General features: G+C 48.4%; 2 protein-coding genes across 2 annotated transcripts in view; one reads left to right on the forward strand and one right to left on the reverse strand.

Moving 5' to 3' along the window:
- Positions 1 to 13,308, reverse strand: part of LOC144503448 (natural resistance-associated macrophage protein 1-like) — a 432,123-nt gene that overhangs the window by 347,672 nt on the left and 71,143 nt on the right. The gene's annotated exons all lie outside the window — the stretch shown is intronic.
- Positions 7,770 to 13,308, forward strand: part of LOC144504067 (SPRY domain-containing protein 3-like) — a 450,173-nt gene continuing 444,634 nt past the window's right edge. The window contains exons 1-3 of the mRNA XM_078229230.1: positions 7,770 to 7,968; positions 8,382 to 8,454; positions 10,935 to 11,010. Of these exons, the coding sequence (XP_078085356.1) occupies positions 7,770 to 7,968; positions 8,382 to 8,454; positions 10,935 to 11,010 (348 nt within the window). The remainder of the gene's footprint in view (positions 7,969 to 8,381; positions 8,455 to 10,934; positions 11,011 to 13,308) is intronic.

A 13,308-nucleotide genomic window follows, 5' to 3' on the forward strand; every position in this document is an offset into this window, starting at 1 on the left:
GGATGACCTCATATTTACCAACATTGTACTCCATCTGCCAGACCCTCGCCCACTCACTTAGACTATCTATATCCCTTTGTAGACTTTCAGCATCCTCTGCACACTTTGTCTTCCACCCATCTTAGTATCATCTGCGAATTTTGACACACTACACTTGGTCCTCAACTCCAAATCATCTATGTAAATCGTAAACAATTGCGGTCCCAACACTGATCCCTGAGGCACACCACTAGCCATAGATCGCCAACCAGAAAAACTCCCACTTACCCCCACTCTTTGCTTTCTGTTAGTTAACCAATCCTCTATCCACGCTAATACATTACCCGTAACACCGTGCATCTTTATCTTATGTAGCAATCTTTGCTACGGCACCTTGTCAAATGCCTTCTGGAAATCCAGATACACCACATCCAGAGGTTCCCCATTGTCCACTGCGCATGTAATGTTCTCAAAGAATTCCACCAAATTAGTCAGACATGGCCTGCCCTTCATGAACCCATGCTGCGTCTTACCAATGGGACAATTTATATCCTGATGTCTCGCTATTTCTTCCTTGATGATAGATTCAAGCATTTTCCCTACTACAGAAGTTAAGCTAACCGGCCTATAGTTACCTGCCTTTTGTCTACCTCCTTTTTTAAACAGTGGCGTCACATTTACTGATTTCCAATCTGTGGGAACCACCCCAGAGTCCAGCGAATTTTGGTAAATCACCACTCGTGTATTTGCTATTTTCCCCACCATCTCTTTTAGTCCCTGGGATACATTCCAACTCGTGGGATTTAATCTTTTGCACCAGCCTTCCATGAGGGACATTGTCAAATGCTTTACTAAAGTCCATGTAGACAACATCCGCAGACCTTCCCTCGTCAATCATTTTTGTCACCTCCTCAAAAAACTCAATTAAATTAGTGAGACATGACCTCCCACATACAAAACCATGCTGTCTGTCGCTAACAAGACCATTCAGTTCCAAATGTGTATAGATCCTATCCCTAAGAATCTTCTCCAATAATTTCACTATCACTGACATCAAGCTCACTGGCCTATAATTACCTGGGTTATCCTTGCTACCCTTCTTAAATAACAGGACTCCTCAGAATCCTCAGAACATCTGCGATATCCTCCCTGACCTCCCTGTGAATTATACTGTAAATGGCAGAACCTTTAGGAACATTAACATACAGAGGGATCTGGGTGTGCAGGTCCACAGTTCCCTAAAAGTGGCAACACAGGTGGCCAAGGTGATTAAGAAGGCTTGCTTGCCTTCAGCAGCTGGGGCACAGTACAGGGGTTGGGAAATCATGTTGCAGCTTTATAAAACCTTGGTTAGGCCGCATTTGGAGTATTGCGTGCAGTTCTGGTCACCGCACTACCAGAATGACGTGGAAGCTTTGGAGTGAATGCAAAGAAGAATAGCTAATGGAGGGGCAGGACTGGCAGCTCAAGATGCTACAGGAAAGATAGAACAGGAGGTGAAAGAACAGGGGGAGTTGTACTTTTAATTAGGGAGAACATCACGGCCGTACTGAGAGGGGATATATCCGAGGGTTCGCCCACTGAGTCTATTTGGGTAGAAATAAGAAAGGAGAGATCACTTTGATAGGACTGTACTGTAGGCCCCCAAATAGTCAGCGGGAAATTGAGGAGCAAATATGTAAGGAGATTACAGATAGTTGCAAGAAAAATAGGGTGGTCATAGTCAGGGGTTTTAATGTTCCCAACATTGACTGGGCCAGCCATAGCATTGGGGGCTTGGATGGAGAGAAATATGTTGAGTGTATTCAGGAGGAATTTCTCATTCAGTATGTGGATGGCCCGACTAGAGAGGGGGCAAAACCTGACCTCCTCTTGGGAAATAAGGAAGGGCAGGTGACAGAGGTGTTAGTGAGGGATCACTATGGGACCAGTGACCATAATTCTATTCGTTTTAAGATAGGTATGGAGAATGATAGGTCTGGCCCAAAATTCTAAATTGGGGCAAGGTCAACTTTGATGGTATCAGGCAGGAACTTTCAAAAGTTGAATACCGATACAAAATACTCATTAAGGATCTCACCCACTTCCTGTGATTCCACGCATAACTTCCCTCCATTGTCCTTGAGTGGGCCTACTCTTCCTCTTGTTATCCTCTTGCTCCTAATAAATGCATATAAAGCCTTGGGATTCTCCTTGACCTTGTTTGCCAAAGACATTTTATGGCCCCTTTTAGCCCTCCTAATTCCACGTTTAAATTCCTTCCTACTTTCACTGTATTCCTCAAGTGTTTTGTCAGTTTTTAGATGCCTAGACCTATCGTACGCTTCCTTTTTTTTGACTAAGCTTACAGTTTCCCTTGTCATCCATGGTTCCCGAATCCTGCCATTTCTATCCTTCATTTTTGCAGGGACATGCCTGTCCTGCACCTCAATCCCTGGCCCATAAAAGCCTCCCACATGCCAGACGTGAATTTGCCCTCAATTAGCCGCTCCCAATCCACATTCCCCAGCTCCTGTCTAATTTGGATGTAATTGGCCCTCTCCCGGTTAAGTACCCTCACCCGAGGACCACTCTTGTCCATGACTACCTGAAATCTTATGGAATTATGGCCACTGAGTGTGTACAAATCACCCATGTGGCTGAACAAGTTGTCAAAAAAGGATATGCGATCCTTGGTTTTAGAAATAGAGGGAATCGAGTACAAAAATTTATTGTAAACTCTTTATAAATCTCTGGTTAGACTCCAGCGGGAGTTTAATGTCCAATCATGGCCCCCACACTTTGGGAAGGATGTCCAGGCCTTGGAGAGGGTGCAGAGGGAGATTTACTAGAATGTTCCCAGGGATGAGGGACTTCAGTTAATGTGGAGAGACTGGAGAAGCTGGGATTGTTCTCCCCGGAGCAGAGAAGGTTCAGAGGTGTTCAAAATCACAAGGGGCCTTGTTGGCATAACTGAGAAGACACAGTTTCCAAAGGCGACAGGGTGGGAGACAGATTGAAGGTGATTGACTAAAGAACCAGGGGACCAAGAAAATTGCTGCAACTCTGGAAATTTTAAATAAGAACACAATGCGTTGGAAATACAGGCCGAATATGTGGACATAGAATAATAGTTCACATGATAGGTTGGTGATGTTGACTCAGTCGAGAAGAAATGGTTCACAGTGAGTTGTGATCTGGAAGGTTCAATGGAAGCTGATTCAACAGGAACTTTCAAAAGGGAATTGGATAAAGAGTTGAAAATGAGTGTGGGCGGGATTTTATCGACTCGCCCGGGCAAGTATTGTAAAATCCCACCCGAGGCCAACAGAGATTTCCATTCTGGAACCTCGCCCGCCCCATAAGACGATAAGGCCATTAGACATAGAACAGAATTAGGCCAATCGGCCCATTGAGTCTGCTGCACCATTCAATCATGACTGATATTTTTCTCATCCCCATTCTCCTGCCTTTTCCCCATAACCCCTGATCCCCTTATCAAACAAGAACCTATCTATCTCTGTCTCAATGACCTGGCCTCCACAGCCTTCTGTGGCAAAGAGTTCCACAGATTCACCATTCTTTGGCTGAAGAAATTCCTCCTTTCACAGATGCACCATAGAAAGCATTCTTTCTGGTTGTATCACAGCTTGGTATGGACTCCTGCTCTGCCCAAGACCGCAAGGATCTACAAAAGGTCGTGAATGTAGCCCAATCCATCACGCAAACCAGCCTCCCACCCATTGGTTCTGTCTACACTTCCCGCTGCCTCGGCAAAGCAGCCAACATAATTAAGGACCCCACGCACCCCGGACATTCTCTCTTCCACCTTCTTCCTTCGGGAAAAAGATACAAAAGCCTGAGGTCACGTACCAACCGACTCAAGAACAGCTTCTTCCCTGCTACTGTCAGACTTTTGAAAGGACCTACCTTGCATTAAGTTGATCTTTCTCTACACCCAAGCTATGACTGTAACACTACATTCTGCACTCTCTCATTTCCTTCTCTATGAACGGTATGTCTTGTCTGTATAGCGCGCAAGAAACAATACTTTTCACTGTATGTTAATACATGTGACAATAATAAATCAAATCAAATCAAAGTTTTAAAGGATCATCCCTTTAGCCTGAGGTTGTGCCCTCTGATTCTAGTTTTTCCTACTAATGGAAACATCCTCTCCACGTCCACTCTATCCAGGCCTTGCAGTATCCTGTAAGTTTCAATAAGATCCCCCCTCATCCTTCTAAACTCCAACAAGTACAGACCCAGAGTACTCAACCGTTCCTCATACGACAAGCTCTTCATTCCAGGGATCATTCTTGTGAACCTCCTCTGGACCCTTTCCAAGGCCAGCACATCCTTCCTTAGATACGGGGCCCAAAACTGCTCACAATACTCCAAATGGTGTCTGACCAGAGTCTTATACAGCCTCAGAAGTACATCCCTGCTCTTGTATTCTAGTCCTCTTGACATGAATGCTAACATTGCATTTGCCTTCCTAACTGCTGACTGAATCTGCACGTTAACCTTAAGAGAATCCTGCACAAGGACTCCCAAATCCCTTTGTGCCTCTGATTTCCCCGGAATCCGTGGTAGGGTTTGGGCCTAGGTTTTTCGGCCTATGAGAATACAGGGGAGTGGAGGAATTAATTGCTCTTTCAAAGAGCCAGCACAGGTACCCTGGGCCGAATGGCCTCCCCCTGTGCTGGAAGATTCTTTAATCCATGTTTCTGAATGTCTTCCTGATTCAGTGTGTGAGGTTCTCCTCCAGCACTCGCACAGAGGATGAAAGCAATCCAGAGGCAGCAGCTGAAGCGGCAGAATGATATGTTCCAGAACTTTCACTTCAAAGTTTTCTGATCTTACATTTTATATATATTTTGCTTAGGAGTGGCTGGATCCCAGGAGGAGAACATTTCCTCTGTACGTCGGCCACAGTCTGTACAAATGGCCAAAGAATCTGTTTCCTTTGCAGCCGAGCGGAATCAGACGGTGCGAGGCTGGAAGATTGGACACTTCCAAAGCACGCTGAGCCCGCTTCAACTCAAAAATAAATCACCTTGCTGCAGTAACCACAGACAGACACTTCAGAATTAAATTCAGATGTTCAGCAATGTCCTGACACGTTTCACTGTCTTGTTTAGTTTGGGCACAGTTAGAAGTCTCACAGTCCAAAGATGTGCAGGTTAGGAGCATTGGCCATGCTAAATTGCCCCTTAGTGTCCCGGGATGCGTAGGTTTAGCGGGATTAGCGGGGTAAATATGTGGAGTTACGGAGATAGGGCCTGGGTAGAAGTGTTGGCGGTTCAGACTCGATGGGTCGAATGGCCCTCTTTCTGCACTGCAGGGATTCTATGATTCTAACACCACTCACCTGACGAAGGAGCGGCGCTCCGAAAGCTCGTGATTCCAAATAAACCTGTGGGACTTTAACCTGGTGTTGTGAGACTTCTTACTGTGCCCACCCCAGTCCAACGCCGCCATGTCCACATCATGTTTAGTTTGATAAAAGCAGGAAGCTGTGGGAGAGACCGAGTTCTTGAACATTTTCGATAGGTTTTAATCAGTCGGGGAATTGATGGTTACGGAGCGAAGGCAGGAGAATTGGAGTCAGACGTTTATAGCATGGAGACAGGCCCTTCGCCCCAACTTGTCCATGCCACCCTTTTTTTTAAACTTATGTCTTTTCCCGTATTGCGTAAAGACAATCAATTGCTACCTTAATTTTAATCTAACTCACTTTCCTTTCGTTTGTTTAAATTTATTACCTTTTTCACCTCAGCCCCTCGTTCACATTTACACAATAGAAACACAAGCAGACCATTGGGCCCTTCATTCTTGTGATTACCCAGTTGATTATTAATTAACTGAGTGTTAGATCAACCAGAATCAGACTGAATGATGGAGCAGGCTCGAAGGGCTGAATGGCCTCCTCCTGTTCCTATTTCTGATGGTCTTCGGAGGAGGCCATTCAACAACTTGAACCCGTGCTGCTATGATAAACAGTACCTCAACTTGTAATTATATATTGATTTTCAACAGTTACATCAAGAAATATTTAGTGTAGAAATATATAAGTTTATGCATAAATTAATAACGCTTTAGACACGCTTCAGAAATCAAGTGCGACTCGAATATTTCTCCAGCTGAGGGCAGCCACAGGGTTAAACAATGTGAACGCTGTCGCAGTGTCAGACAGGGAACAGTCAATTTACTCACAGCAAGCTCCCACCCACAGCAGTGTGCCAGGACCAGATCACCGCCATTTTGCTGATGTTAGTTGCTGCCAGTTGTTCACTGGGTCATCAGGGCGATCTGCCCTGCTCTTTAAATTGTGCCATTGCATCTGTTACAACGTGGCACTCCCAAATTACTGACCCTCTGACAGTGCAGAACTCCCTCAGTACTGACCCTCTGACAGTGCGGCACTCCCAAATTACTGACCCTCTGACAGTGCAGCACTCCCTCAGTACTGACCCTCTGACAGTGCAGCACTCCCTCAGTACTGCCCCTCTGACAGTGCGGCACTCCCTCAGTACTGACCCTCTGACAGTGCAGAACTCCCTCAGTACTGACCCTCTGACAGTGCGGCACTCCCTCAGTACTGACCCTCTGACAGTGCGGCACTCCCTCAGCACTGACCCTCTGACAGTGCGGCTCTCCTCAGTACTGACCCTCTGACAGTGCAGAACTCCCTCAGTACTGACCCTCTGACAGTGCGGCACTCCCTCAGTACTGACCCTCTGACAGTGCGGCACTCCCTCAGTACTGACCCCCTGACAGTGCAGCACTCCCTCAGTACTGACCCTCTGACAGTGCGGCACTCCCTCAGTACTGACCCTCTGACAGTGCAGCACTCCCTCAGTACTGACCCTCTGACAGTGCGGCACTCCCTCAGCACTGACCCTCTGACAGTGCAGCACTCCCTCAGTACTGACCCTCTGACAGTGCGGCACTCCCTCAGTACTGACCCTCTGACAGTGCGGCACTCCCTCAGTACTGACCCTCTGACAGTGCGGCACTCCCTCAGTACTGACCCTCTGACAGTGCGGCACTCCCTCAGTACTGACCCCCTGACAGTGCAGCACTCCCTCAGTACTGATCCTCTGACAGTGCAGCACTCCCTCAGTACTGACCCTCTGACAGTGCGGCACTCCCTCAGTACTGACCCTCTGACAGTGCAGCACTCCCTCAGTACTCACCCTCTGACAGAGCGGCACTCCCTCAGTACTGACCCTCTGACAGTGTGGCACTCCCTCAGTACTGACCCTCTGACAGTGCAGCACTCCCTCAGTACTGACCCTCTGACAGTGCGGCACTCCCTCAGTACTGACCCTCTGACAGTGCGGCACTCCCTCAGTACTGACCCTCTGACAGTGTGGCACTCCCTCAGTACTGACCTTCTGACAGTGCGGCACTCCCTCAGTACTGACCCTCTGACAGTGCGGCACTCCCTCAGCACTGACCCTCTGACAGTGTGGCACTCCCTCAGTACTGACCCTCTGACAGTGCAGCACTCCCTCAGTACTGACCCTCTGACAGTGCGGCACTCCCTCAGTACTGACCCTCTGGCAGTGCGGCACTCCCTCAGTACTGACCCTCTGACAGTGCGGCACTCCCTCAGTACTGACCCTCTGACAGTGCGGCACTCCCTCAGTACTGACCCTCTGACAGTGCGGCACTCCCTCAGTACTGACCCTCTGACAGAGCAGCACTCCCTCAGCACTGACCCTCTGACAGTGCGGCACTCCCTCAGTACTGACCCTCTGACAGTGCGGCACTCCCTCGGAATGTACAGAGGTAATGGGTGGATGGAATTTGGTGTGTGTGAGGACTCAGACGGCGCAGACTTTGATGACCTCCATTTTACAGAGGATGGAGCGTGGGAATCCGCGGAGCACCAGTTCACCATCAAATCCAGGGGCAATAAACGCATCGATGAGGCTTTCAACAGAAAATGCACTGAGACAGGTGCAATGTTGGACAATGTTATGGAGCTGGAAATGGATGGTGTTTGTGATGGCGCGGATTTTTATCTATACATTCATGGGACATGGGCGTCGCTGGCTCGCCAGCATTTATTGGCCATCCCTTGTTACCCTTGAGAAGGTGGTGGTGAGCTGCCATCTTGAATCGCTGCAGTCCATGTGCTGGATTGGACAGGAACTCATCTTGAGGTCAAATGTGACACCCGACTTGTGAACAGTCTGGCGTTAGCTCAGCCAGGTACCGGGTGACAGGAATGGATGTGGCAGCGACTTATATTTTGGCAGATTCTGAAGGTAACGGCTTCAGCCTTCCCAAATAATTAATTGGAGGTAGTTTTTGCTGATCCCAGTGCAGCAGAGGATTGGACAGAGGACCTGGTGAGGTGGAGCTGGGTATGGTCCGTGTTCATGTGAAAACTAACGCTGTGTTTTCAGATGATGTCACCGAGGGTCAGTGTGTGGATGATAAACAGGAGGGACAAGGAGCGATCCTCGGGGGATTCCAGAGGTAACGGTGTGGGATCAGGAAGAGAAACCATTGATGGTGATTCTCTGGCTAAAGCTGGAACCAGATGTGAGCAGCCCAGCCCAGCTGGGTGACAGTGGAGAGGTGTCGGAGGAGGATTGTGTGACCAAACCGTGTTGGAGGAGGATTGTGTGACCAAACCGTGTTGGAGGAGGATTGTGTGACCAAACCGTGTTGGAGGAGGATTGTGTGACCAAACCGTGTTGGAGGAGGATTGTGTGACCAAACCGTGTTGGAGGAGGATTGTGTGACCAAACCGTGTTGGAGGAGGATGGGGTGACCAAACCGTGTTGGAGGAGGATTGTGTGACCAAACCGTGTTGGAGGAGGATTGTGTGACCAAACCGTGTTGGAGGAGGATGGGGTGACCAAACCGTGTTGGAGGAGGATTGTGTGACCAAACCGTGTTGGAGGAGGATTGTGTGAACAAACCGTGTTGGAGGAGGATTGTGTGACCAAACCGTGTTGGAGGAGGATTGTGTGACCAAACCGTGTAGGAGGCTGCAGACAGCTGGAGAAGGACGAGGAGGGAAAGTTTCCTTTGTCACAGTCACACAGGATCTCAGCTGTGATCTTGTGATTTATAAGAAGAGATGTTTGGTTGCTGTGGGGCAGAAGCCTGATTGGAGGAAATGGAAGGTGAAATTGGTGCTGCTGTGATTTTGTGAATAGCCACAGAGTGCGGAAAAATAGAAATCAAAGGAGCAAACATTTGGTGAAATGTGTCCCTGATTCTGCTGTTGCTTCTCCACAGGAATGGAGGACTTTAGTCGGCAGGTTCGAGACATATTGAGCTGGAAGAGGGCAGTGTGTGGATCAGCAGCAACTCCCTCACTGTGTGACCGGTCTGAACGGATACATGTCACTGGCTGTGTCCTCCGGTGAGGATAATACAAACAAAACCTTGCCTGGATCAGTGAAACAGAGCAGAGACCAGCAACACGAGGGTTAACCGTTACATTCAGCACATCCAGGGTTAACTACAGTGGGCGGAGCTAGGGCTAAATTACAGTGGGTGGGGTCGGGGTTAATTACAGAGGGTGGGGTTAGGGGTTAATTACAGTGGACGGGGCTAGGGGTTAATTACAGTGGGCGGGGCTAGGTGTTAATTACAGTGGGCGGAGCTAGGGCTAAATTACAGTGGGTGGGGTCGGGGTTAATTACAGAGGGTGGGGTTAGGGGTTAATTACAGTGGGTAGGGTTAGATGTTAATTACAGTGGGCGGGGTTGGGTTAATTACAGTGGGTGGGGTTGGGTTAATTACAGTGGGCGGGGTTCAGGTCTAATTACAGTGGGCGGGGTTAGTGGTTAATTACAGTGGACGGGGTTCAGGTCTAATTACAGTGGGCGGGGTTAGCGGTTAATTACAGTGGGCGGGGTTAGCGGTTAATTACAGTGGGCGGGGTTGGGTTAATTACAGTGGGCGGGGTTAGGGGTTAATTACAGTGGGCGGGGTTGGGTTAATTACAGTGGGCGGGGTTAGGGGTTAATTACAGTGGACGGGGTTTGGGGTTAATTACAGTGGGTGGGGTTAGGGGGTTAATTACAGTGGGTGGGGTTAGGGAGTTAATTACAGTGGGTGGGGTTAGGGGGTAATTACAGTGGGTGGGGTTAGGGGTTAATTACAGGTTTGGGGTTAATTACGGGTTAGGGGGTAATTACAGGTTTGGGGTTAGGGAGTAATTACGGGTTTGGGGTTGGGGGTAATTATAGGTTTGGGGTTAGGGGGTAATTACAGGTTTGGGGTTAGGGGGTAATTACAGGTTTGGGGTTCGGGGGTAATTATAGCTCTGGGGTTAGGGGGTAATTACAGGTTTGGGGTTAGGGGGTAATTACAGGTTTGGGGTTCGGGGGTAATTATAGCTCTGGGGTTGGGGGTAATTACGGGTTTGGGGTTAGGGGGTAATTACAGGTTTGGGGTTCAGGGGTAATTATAGCTCTGGGGTTAGGGGGTAATTACGGGTTTGGGGTTAGGGAGTAATATGGGCGGCACGGTAGCACAGTGGTTAGCACTGCTGCTTCACAGCTCGAGGGACCTGGGTTCGATTCCTGGCTTGGGTCACTGTCTGTGTGGAGTTTGCACATTCTCCTCGTGTCTGCGTGGGTTTCCTCCGGGTGCTTCGGTTTCCTCCCACAGTCCAAAGATGTGCGGGTTAAGTTGATTGGCCATGCTAAACACTGCCCCTTAGTGTCCTGAGATGCGTAGGTTAGAGGGATTGGTGGGTAAATATGTAGGGATGTGGGGGTAGGGCCTGGGTGGGATTGTGGTCGGTGCAGACTCGATGGGCCGAATGGCCTCTTTCTGTACTGTAGGGATTCTTCTATGATAATTATGGGTTTGGGGTTAGGTAGTAATTACGGGTTTGGGGTTAGTTACAGTAGATGATGGAGTGACTGATCGATAATCTCTGTCCTTTTGTCTGAGGCACTGTGTAAATCTGGTTTCCCCTCTCGCTCTGACAGGTACCAGGGGAATTCCGGGGAAGTCGGCTGCTATGTGGCGTCTCAGCCACTGCCCAAACACAACAATTACTTTGAGGTAAGCGATGAGATTCGATTGAATTCCAGTTGCAATTTAAAGATCTTCAGTGGAAAGATACCCTTATCTTTAGTGGGGCGAGGGTGTGGTGGAGTGTTGGGGAATGGGGAGATGGGTGAACCTGGAGCTGGTGAGGGCGTAGGGCTGCAGATGGGCGAGGGGTCCATGGGAATTCTGGGGTCTGAGTGGGGAATGAATCTTCAATTCCCTATTCACAGCTCAATATCTGACACAGCTTCCAGATACTGAATGGGTGAGACACATGGATCAGGTCTGGTGGCCTGTCTGGTGTACACTGCTAAATTTCAGAGTCTGGCTGGAATATTCCAGAAAACAATTAGCTGCCCTTCACTCCCCTCCCCTTGTTGCTTCTTCCCTCCCCCTGAATCTCCGAACCCCTCATTTCCTGATTTTGGTCTGGACACTTGCTCATTGCTGGAGTCACAGTGAATTTGATTTGATTTGATTTATTATTGTTACATGTATTAACATACAGTGAAAAGTATTGTTTCTTGCGCGCTATACAGACAAAACATACCGTTCATAGAGAAGGAAACAAGAGAGTGCAGAATATAGTGTTACAGTCATAGCTAGGGTGTAGAGAAAGATCAACTTAATGCAAGGTAGGCCCATTCAAAAGTCTGACAGCAGCAGGGAAGAAGCTGTTCTTGAGTCGGTTGGTGCGTGACCTCAGACTTTTGTACCTTTTTCCCGAAGGAAGAAGGTGGAAGAGAGAATGTTCGGAGTGCATGGGGTCCTTAATTATGTTGGCTGCTTTGCCAAGGCAGCGGGAAGTGTAGACAGAGTCAATGGATGGGAGGGTGGTTTGCGTGATGGATTGGGCTACATTCACGACCTTTTGTAGTGCCTTGCGGTCTTGGGCAGAGCAGGAGCCATACCAAGCTGTGATACAACCAGAAAGAATGCTTTCTATGGTGCATCTGTAAAAGTTGATGAGAGTCGTAGCTGACATGCCAAATTTCCTTAGTCTTCTGAGAAAGTAGAGGCATTGGTGGGCTTTCTTAACTATAGTGTCGGCATGGGGGGACCAGGACAGGTTGGTGGTGATCTGGACACCTAAAAACTTGAAACTCTCGACCATTTCTACTTCGTCCCCATTGATGTAGACAGGGGCATGTTCTTCTTTATGCTTCCTGAAGTTGATGACTATCTCCTTCGTTTTGTTGACATTGAGGGAGAGATTATTGTTGCCGCACCAGTTCACCAGATTCTCTATCTCATTCCTGTACTCTGTCTCTGAAGTACCTGAATGCAGTTAAATCAGAACCAACCCCCAAACTATTTGAGAAGGGAACACACAGTATTCTGTGTGGTTTCCCACTCTAACTGTGCTCAGTATGATCCCATTTATTTCCCAAAGCAGACCTGATAGGAGTGCTTAGAATTCAGAGAGGTTTTGATAAAGTGGATATGGAGAGAATGTTTTCCTCTTGTGGGGAACAAGCTGAACAAGAGATCATCAATAAAAGTGTTACCGAGAATTCCAGTGGGGAATTCCGAAGAAGCCAGAGGATGGTGAGAGTGTGGAACCCGCTCCCACACGGAGTGAAGCGAATAGTTTAGATACGATAATGACCAGATAATCTTGTTTTTGTGATGTTGATTGAGGGATACATTTTGGGAGGGAAGCTGGGCTGAGGAACTCAACTGGACTCGCCACGTTAACACAGTGGTTACAAGAGCAGGCCAGAAGCTAGGAATATTACAAAGAACAAAGAACAAAGAACAATACAGCACAGGAACAGGCCCTTCAGCCCTCCAAGCCCGCGCCGCTCCCCGGTCCAGGATTGAATCCTGAATCCAGGATCCCCGCCCAATTTTCCAGCCTATCTACATACCAATATCCTATCCACCGAGCTGTCCCTCACAGCTACGATGCTTTGTTCATCACAACCTATTAACTCACCCCCACCCCCCCATTCCAGACCATGTGATCTCCAGGGAGAGGCGAAAACCCAGAGTGAAAACCCCAGGGCCAATATGGGGAAAACAAATCTGGGAAATTCCTCTCCGACCCCCTGAGGCGATCGAAACGAGTCCAGGATATCACACTGGCCCTGATCGGAAAATGCTTCCCAACCCTATTCATTTCCACTTCCACGAACACCCAATGAATTCCCTGCCCCCGAGACAGGTTCTCAACTATCCGCAGTCTCACTCTGTACTGGCACCAGCAAGATGATCATAGAATGAAGCCTTGAAACGAGAAACAAGGAACAATTAGCCCGCGCCGCTCCCTGGTCCAAACTAGACCACTCTTTTGTATCCCTCCATTCC

The sequence above is a fragment of the Mustelus asterias genome, chromosome 14, assembly GCF_964213995.1.
Source record: "Mustelus asterias chromosome 14, sMusAst1.hap1.1, whole genome shotgun sequence".
Taxonomy (NCBI): domain Eukaryota; kingdom Metazoa; phylum Chordata; class Chondrichthyes; order Carcharhiniformes; family Triakidae; genus Mustelus; species Mustelus asterias.